At 30.4% G+C, this 9,584-nt stretch overlaps 2 protein-coding genes across 4 annotated transcripts in view; one reads left to right on the top strand and one right to left on the bottom strand.

Annotated features, from left to right (window-relative positions):
* The window catches only part of Eip74EF (Ecdysone-induced protein E74), a 324,734-nt gene that overhangs the window by 38,742 nt on the left and 276,408 nt on the right, over positions 1-9,584 (top strand). The gene's annotated exons all lie outside the window — the stretch shown is intronic.
* The window catches only part of Lsm11 (U6 snRNA-associated Sm-like protein LSm11), a 60,949-nt gene continuing 58,985 nt past the window's right edge, over positions 7,621-9,584 (bottom strand). Inside the window, exon 5 of the mRNA XM_018510271.1 lies at positions 7,621-7,832. Within this exon, the coding sequence (XP_018365773.1) occupies positions 7,681-7,832 (152 nt within the window). The 3' untranslated portion in view covers positions 7,621-7,680. The remainder of the gene's footprint in view (positions 7,833-9,584) is intronic.

Here is a 9,584-nt window from a genome sequence, read left to right as displayed (position 1 = left end):
CCCTGCCCCACAGCTACCTTGGTTCAGCGCTTAAGGCGATGCTAAAGCCTTCTGTTTTACCATATTTCCATTCGGTGAAAAATCTCTGTATTGGATGTACGGATTGCAAAAATATTATTGCTTAAATTAAAGTACGCACAAACAGGACCTCAGCTGCACTGGATTTCATGAAAAAATCGAAAAAAGATGAGGTTTCCGTAAATATTTTCGAAAGAATCTCATGTTGTCTTCATAAGGAAATGCTGAATATGAATGTAAATTGCCGAAAATTCTAACGTCTTGGACAACATGTAACAATCCGTGTACGTTATATGTTACAAAAGCTTCTCCGTAAAGTTTAGCGCTTGTTTCTACATATACTTTTAAAGCAATTTCTGTATAATCAATATTTGCTTGGATAGGACATGATACCGAAAGAGCTCGACATGCTGAATGGATTAATAAAAAATGTAAATATGTATCTTCTTTTAAAATCTCATAAAAAACAATTGGCCCAGTATATAAAAGTAATTGTCGAAATTCAGTTGCTTTGAAGTGTATATAATCTTCCAGAGAACGTAGACGACGTGCGAATTCACTTGGACAATATGATTGCATATCAATAATAATGTAGCAGATATTTCTTTTACATTTGACTTAGTCAAATGTTTAAAAGCGTTTTTGTGATCTATAATAGCATTAACAAATTTTTTCATCACACCAAGACAAACGAGATGCATATACTCAAACGGTACACGTGTCACCATTTGAAATCCTAAAGATTTTAAAGCGGATTCATTATTAGGAAGGTGATGGGCCTTGTCGATAGCATTTAGATAATCAATGTCAGTACGAAGCTCGTTATTACATGTTAAAAAAGTCATCTTTCTTTCGATTGATTTTTCTATTATTTTGCATTTAGAACATGGATTTTTAGAATTATGACCATAATGATTTAAAACAAAAACTCGAGCTGGAGCATCAGCAATAAATCCTCGTATATAAACAGGAATATATTTTCCATTTAATTCTATTCCATTTGATCTAATAAGACTTTGATATTCTTCTGTAAAATGCTTAAAAAATTCGACAGCATTGAAAGGCTTCTTTTCACCCATGTATACTCCTATTATTGCTGATTTATCATTTAATAAATTTACAATACGAAATTGTATTGGCCATAATTGTATTCGGCTACTTTTATGAATGGACATTCCATCTGTATGAATATCAATTTCTAAATGATTTGGCACAATATGTAATGGAAGTATTTGAAGTTTGTTAATAATTTATTTTTTAATACCAATGTGATAATATTCGCCTTGTCCCATTTTAATTATTTGTATACATTGACGAGGAGTTTGTAACAAAGTTTTTGTTGTATTAGGTAAAAATCGAAAACAGGAATGAGTGCGTAATACTGTAAGTATTTTATCTCCTTGAGAATGATTAATATTTGCACTTAAAAACACTGAAACAAGTCTACTACGAAATTGACTGAGATCATGCTGTGATTTTTCTATTGCAATTTCATTTTCACTTTTATCATCGTCACTATTAGATTCATTATAACAATTTATAAGATCAAAATCATCATTGTTACTACAATCAAAATTGTGAAAGATCCGTTTGTTCAAAGTTTGTTATTAATTTGTTATTAGAATCAATATTATTTTCTTCAGTTGATAAAGATGAAGATAATACGACAGTTTCACAATCTAAATCCATTACAGAAGACGTAACTTGATCATGTATTAATTTTTTTCTCTTCCATTCATTTCTTAGATTTTCACGATGTTGTTTTTGTGTTTTCTTATAATATCTCATCATAAATGTACATGAAATTATTAAAGTTGCAATTAATGCAGTAATGAAGAACATTTTGACTGAAAATGACGCAAATAAATTATATGTTACAATATTTATGTATATGACAATGCATATGATCTACAAATAAAATAATAAAATATATACTTACCTTTTATTTCTTTTATTTTTCAAGCAAATTGTTACTCTCTCTCGACTGATTTTTGATAATCGATCTCCAATCTCGCCGGAAATAAAACACTCGTAACGGTACGTGCATGCAGGTACAGGTTCTTCAAAAACCCCTGTTTCCGATTCTATTCGCGGATCACAGATCACAGTATCATGCATTAACAGGTACAGGCTAGCTGTTGTCAAATGAAGAACGCAGTGATAACATACACACAAAGAGCAAGTTATATCCGTGTGCGATCAACGCCACACTGCGTAATTTCTGTGAACTCTCGCGCGAACTTTTCATAATCGACCTGTTTATCTAAACTTTACAATATATTTATCTTACTATAGTGTCTTACTTCATGCGGCGTAAAATAAGGAAAAATTTACAAATCATTTATGCTTACTATGACATCACATCAGGATTACGAATCAACAAAATTCAACAAAATTCGGTACATCAAAATCGACATTTATTTACAGTATATTTATAATACAGTATATGTACAAATTTTACAGTATATTTATCTTACTTTATGCGGGATGAAATAAATAAAAGTTTACAAATCATTTATGCTTTCTATAACATCACATCAAGATTACAAATTCTTTTAACAAGATTCAGTGCATCAAGATCAACATCTGTTTACCCAAATTTTACAGTATATTTATCTTACTTTATGCGGCATAAGATAAAGAAAAATTTAAAAATTATTTGAGCTTTCTATAGCATCACATGATAATTGTAAATGTGCATCTTTATATGATGTATTTCATTTAATTATATATGATGTAAATACATATTTCATATAGTGATATCGAAAAAAGAATATTATAAATCTGAAGATATATTTTCATACATATGTTTTTGTAATTCTATAACAAAAAATTTAATCATTCAAATAACCTAAATTTTATATTTACTTTAATATAAACGTTTTTGCTTTTATAATGTCATAAATAATCATAAAATTGTTCTAAATTTTCAGTAAATTAATTTGTGCATATCATGATCATCATACAAGTCTATCTGGATAGTTAACTAGTTAACCCTTAACTAGTTAACCCTTACCTCTACAATTTGGTGCCTCATCCATACCAACCAGAGTCACTAGAATCTCTTCGTTTTTTCACCTCTTCAAAATAATTCAAAAAATCTCTAAAAATTCACCAACATACTTCCAACTTTCTAGAATAAATATTGACTTTTTATTTTGGAAAATAATAAAATAAAGTATAATTTATAATTACCGAAAGATTCGTAAGTTAGGAAAAAATGGCATTTGATTTAAAAAATTATAACTTTTCATAATAAATGAATATAAAAAAATCACTCCAGGGTTTTGTAGCTTAGATATGAAGTTATGAAAAAAAATACTAGAACTTCGAATTCTACAAAAAGTTGAATTATTTGAACACATGAATATGAGTAATTTTCAGTAAGGAACATATAGAAAAAATCGAGTTAAAATACGCATTTTTTTATTTTGTTATAAAATAATGTCTTTTTTCATTAAAAAAATGTAAATTTTAATTTAGATAAATATTTAGATAAATATGTAAAGAAAAGCGTGACTCGCCTCTTCAGTTTTATCTATTTTGTCTAAAAAATAAATAATTCTTTTAGAAAAAAAAAAATTTTTAATGAAAACAAACATTCAAACATTAATTTAGAGTGAAAATAGAATACTTATAATGATTTTTTGACACAATTTTTATTTTCACGAAAAAGCTAACATCGTATACTCACAAGGGTTACTAGTGTCTCACGTCGCCTTAAACTGCACGTCAGGCATAGGCAGATTGACGGCCGGGGTCGCACCACCGCGCACAGATCCCCCCCATCACAAACTTTTTTTACGCGGCAATAACAAACGCTGGATTGACCGAGCTTGCGAGAAACTTGCACGAACAGGAATCGCTCGGTCACTAGTTACTCATATTAGTACGGTAAGGGTTAATAATATCTGTATGTTTAACCTGAAAATTAATTATAGCGGGATAGGCGAGAGAGAGGGGAGAGGGGGAGGAAGAGGAGAGAGAGAGAGAGAGAGAGAGAGAAAGGGGGGGTGAGATCTTTGTTGAAAAATGAATAAAATTTAAATTTAAAAAAAGGATTTTATAACTTGAAATTTCTACTTTCGAAAGGTTACTATATTTTTTGCTTCTGCGAGTTTGGTAATTTTTATATATAAAAAACTACGAACTGAAAACAATTGACAAATTTTTTCTCATTTTGTGGGCCTATCACGTGTGAAAAATTTTACAAAAATTTTTCATTATCTAAAAACTTGAGTAAGTTTTCCTTACAAAATCGCTTTTTAAAAATGTTCTTATGATTTTTTTTATTTTTACTGAATTACTCGCGAGTTAAGTAAAAGAACATTCTAACTTTAATTGCTCATAATACCATTAAAAATCATCGTACTATAATTAAAAAAAATAGATTGTTAAAGCTGAAATCTTGCTCCATTGATTAGTATATTGTTAATATAATTGCACAACAAATATATTCTATATACAATTTTGAGTTAAAAAAACGGCAAGAACTTTTTTCCTATCCAACAGTAATCTATATCTATGTGCACACAATGTATAAACTGTAAATTATGTTTTACGTGTTATCTATATAAACAATTTATGAATCATTAAAGTCTTCTTTATCGTTGGACTACACTGAAGTTTCTATTTCGTTTGTATATTATTTATCAATACTAAAGTCAGATCTGTATGCGTGCGTGCGTGCGTGCGTGCGTGCGTGTGCGTGCGTGCGTGTATATATATAGAAGGCCCTTATCATGAGTTACCGAGTTCATTTTGGGTAAATGCTGGAAATCTATGGACATTATTTTAAAAAATAATACGTCATTTTGAAGGGAATTTAATAAGTTTTGAGATAATGCTATGTAAAATTTAATTCAAATTCTATTTTTTTTAATTTTAAAGAAATGTAAATAGTGAGCAAATCACAAAACATTGAAAAAATTGTGCTCCTTGTATGAGATGCTCAGAGAAATTGATAATAAAACGTAAAGTACATCAGTACTTGCAATTAAAAATTTTATTTAATGTTTCTAAAATACAAATAAACATAGCCAGTGTGCGCGCAAAATGAGCATGTGATGCATTGTACTCAGGATTCGTCTTCAGGTAGTTGGAACCAAGCATTACAGAAACAAGCACTCACTGTTCATTCTGGTACTTCAGGATAACTCGTGTATATACGCCGCATTTATCAGAAACTTAATTTATTAAGTATTATTTATTATGTTTAAAGTAAACGAACTATATCAGTAAAAACTTTGTGCTGTTTATTACTATGAAAAAATATTAGAATCCGAAATATTTATTTTTCGTATTAAAAAATAAATTTTTTTAAACTTGCATTTTTGCCGTATACCCCATAGGGGGTATAATATGGGATATATGGTTACTCATAGGGGGATGGGGAGGTATGTACGGCTCATGAAAAATTTACAAATAATGCATATAAATAAAACATAAAATGAAACAATAACTTATAAAATGCGTTTATAAAGTTTTATTAAGGAATAAAAATGATAAACATGTATATGAAGTAATAAATGATAATTACAATCTTCCTACATATATTACAAGTATTATGCCATGAGATACATGTTTCATGTAATGCGTTTATTGCATTTAGTGCACTGAATTCAATCTGCTCACTTTGTATGCTTTGGGCATAAATCCCGTCCGTTAAAAATGCCGTATATCCTAAACAGGTGGAATATACAAGACAATAAACCAAACAAGGAATACGAAAGAAAAGCACTTGTATTTTGTTATATAACATGCTTTATTATTCCTCTACACGTACGTATCACAAAATAACCATTAAGTCTTTTACACGCGCCCTACAGTAATCATTTAATATAGATTATAATTTATGATGGCGCTATTTACTTGTTACAGTGCCAGTGACAAATCGATTCAATTCATAATAATTTCATTAATATTAACAGTAAAAAGCTGAAATCATAATTCAATACTAATATAATATAAAGGCATGTAATAGAATAGTTACGGGAAAATTACTCCTACTCCTTCTATTTTTTCTGATTTCTGCGGCGTAAATGCCAGAGTTACCCTATATTATTGTACAATAACATTTATACTTAACAATTTTTACTGTGACATAGGAGCATAGGTTATTTCATATTATAAATACCCTGGGTATCTCATATTATGATTTTCACGCCTTATGGTTTTATGATCATCAAATCTAACTTCTGTAATTAAGCAATTCAACATATCCCGTATTTTTATATTAGTACGACCTTACTCTATCACTATATGAAGAATTTATTGCTAAATATTTATTTATTAAATAATAAACAAGGTTTAAAGACTCTCATCTCACTAAAACTTGAAGACATCTAAATTTTACAATCTTTTTTACGACTACAGGCATGATCTAATAATAAATTTTCCACTAAATAGTTTTCAATCCAAGAGCAATAAATTCATGGTGTGAAATAGATAGCATTTATTAATTTAGCAGAAACACCGCTATCTCATATTAGACGCCTATCTCATAATAGAGGGCTTTCCTCTATATACCTATATCTAACATTTGTCAAAATTATCTATATATTAGATATACACATATATATAAGATTTGTCAAGATCAAGGCCATTGGAGATTGTACTTGTTATTTTCATTTTTACGTAAAAATGAATTTTCAGTGCAAAAATAAAAATAAGAGGAATAATCTCCAACGGCCTTGACTTAACAAATGTTATCCAGGACATGATCCTGAACAATATTCAAGAGATTTTAGCTATCGGTTGGACACCTTGCGTAATGCCAATGCCGGCGGTACTGTAACTTTCAAACTTATAACTTGAAAAGTACTTAAGGGAAAATAACTTTATTATAGTAGTTTCAAAAGTTCTTGACACCAGCTATTAGATTCTGAAACAAAAAATAGGTTGTTTAAAAAGATCTATTTGACCTTGACCTAACCTTGGTGGCGCCACCTATGGTCAAACTGATAAGATAAGTAAATAGACCATTTTAAACTATACAATTTTTGTATGGAACATTTTTCTCAGAAATGCTTACTTTTCAAGATATTTAAGGGGTCCGGGACTTTTTGAACACCCTGTATAATACACACCACGCGCGCGCGCGCACGTATACGTATACATGAACAATCATAAGACTTACTTTTTTTTATATTGTTATGCGGTTTATAATAATTTATATTTTGCATTGTTTACATAAGAAGAATTTGTGTAAACGTGACAAATACGTAAAAAATCCTATGTAACTGTAATCTTGAAATATACGGTATAACCTTGTTTCCTTGTTTCCGTTCAAAATATTTATTATACAATGTATATCAAGGGGAAATAAAAAATGAATGTATATTTATTCCGGTTATGCAACTTAACATTATATTGTAGCTGCATAAGTAGATGACGCTTCGTTATCCAATTAAAATATTACGAGATTCTTAATGTATTAATATATTCAAGGTACTTCGAAAAAATTGAAGTTCTACAAAACTTTTTGCGAATATACATATTCTAAAGTATTTATAACCACATATTGCAAAATATTTATACATTATATAAAATTTCATCGTACAGAGCGAATAAATAACGAGTAACAGGAAACATGATTGGTTATGTTATTGAATGCACGTGGCACGGTACTTGTGAGACGGCCCTTAATACGATAACACATAGTCAATTGATTTTGACAATTATAGCGACTTGTTCTCCCCTCAGTAGCATCTGCGGCACGTGTCTTTCCAATGTCTCCATTTTTCCCTCAATCTTCTTCACTACCACCTTAGGGATGTCTTTTTCTGCTGGCTCTATCCTGACTGCATCAGGACCTGAATCAAAGATGCAATGTCGAGTTCTTGCGATATCTTGTCTGATATTAATTTTCTTCTCTCAATTAACGGTACGACTACTTTGGAATTTTAATATATGATTGACTGTATAAATATGAATGATTTTTCTCGTTCATCATAATCGACGTAGCCGTCGTCGTTCTTTGTTCAATTAAAGAAACATATCTACAACGAGATACTAGATAAGAAAAACGAAAATAGATTCTGAAGAGGGAAGTTGAATTCATTTTTGCGCGATTTTATTTTTAAACGATAACAATATTCTCGTATGACTTATATAGATGCATCAAAGTGTATTATCAGTTTATGCAGCACATGAATTAATCAGCTGTATTTAAATTTATCAAATTTTGAGCGTTAATTATTATATGAGATAAAAATCTTTATTATTCTATTTCAATGTTATACATGTATATATCGTTAAAAATCTTGTAAGTTTGTACTTTGTGTTTTGCAAAAAGCAATTTTTTAACAGTTCAAAAATTTTAATATTATACTTCTTAGAAAGATCATTTTTGATATATATTAAAATTTTAAAAACAAGTTATGAAATTTAAAAATAACTTAACATTCTTGATTATAAAAGTTTCTTAAGTATATATAAATAAACTTTCTACAATTAGAAACTCTATAATAATGAGCTATCGTGAGCCCATAGATGTATTGTGATGATCAGAATAAAAAATAGCAAATTTTTGAATATGAACCTTAAATAGAAATTATCGAGAGTATGTACGGTGTCGCAAATAAACTTCAAAAAGAAAATGCTCGATGAGGTCACTAAGAAAACCTAGGAAGATTGTTTATATACCAGCACGTGTCCATAAAAGCACGTGAGGACCGTGATAAGGGGGTTGGAGAAAACAGAAAGGCCAAGAGGGTCAGAACAGGGATGGCAGGCACGAGGAACCAAAAGGACACGTGTAGGGGATATTCATCGATCCTGCTCACTCTTAGGCTGTTTTCCAAGGTCGCCGGTCCTTTCACCCTCCCTTCTTAGCCTCGTATCAACGACCTCGCGACCTCTCGCGACCTCTCGCGATACTGACATACCAAAGTACGTCAGTAGGCCAACTAACCCTGAACTCGGTGCGGGGAGAGAGAGAGAGAGAGAGAGAGAGCCGCCCAGGGCGTTGCTTTTTAGACGGCGCTATAAACGACAACGAGAATGAGAGAGTTATTAGTCCTAACACGAGTTTCTTCTCGTTACCTCGCAACACCATGCTTACGGAGCTGCATTAACCTTTTAAAAAAAAAGAGAGATTTATTTATTTCTTCATATACTTACAATTCAAACAAACTGCACAGAATTTCCTTCTAAATCTAAATTAACCAAATATATGAAACCTTGTATTTTATAAAAAAATAATTTTGATCGTATTGTTGTAATGTTATTTAAAGTAAAGTTTCGGTAGTTTAAAAGCTTAGGACGCTTGTACGGAACATAAGAGATCCGGGTTCGACTCCCGGTCGAGGTAATATTTTTCGCAATAAATTTATTTAGTTTTTCAATAAGGTAAGTCGAGGGTATATGCCACACTTAAGCGAAATTAGATTTTTTAGGATATTATTTGGATATAAAGATATAATATAAGGATATAAGTAATAAAAATAAACTTCGATAGATTAAGACTGCTTTCCTTTTAGGAGACACAGTCGACACACTTGACACAAATCGACACACGTCGCTTTCCATTTACAATTTTGTTCAAACTCAATCGACACACTTCG

The sequence above is a fragment of the Trachymyrmex cornetzi genome, unplaced genomic scaffold, assembly GCF_001594075.2.
Source record: "Trachymyrmex cornetzi isolate Tcor2-1 unplaced genomic scaffold, Tcor1.1 scaffold33, whole genome shotgun sequence".
NCBI classification, from domain to species: domain Eukaryota; kingdom Metazoa; phylum Arthropoda; class Insecta; order Hymenoptera; family Formicidae; genus Trachymyrmex; species Trachymyrmex cornetzi.
The sequence above is the reverse complement of the archived record's forward strand: the minus strand, read 5'-3'. Positions and strand labels throughout refer to the sequence as shown.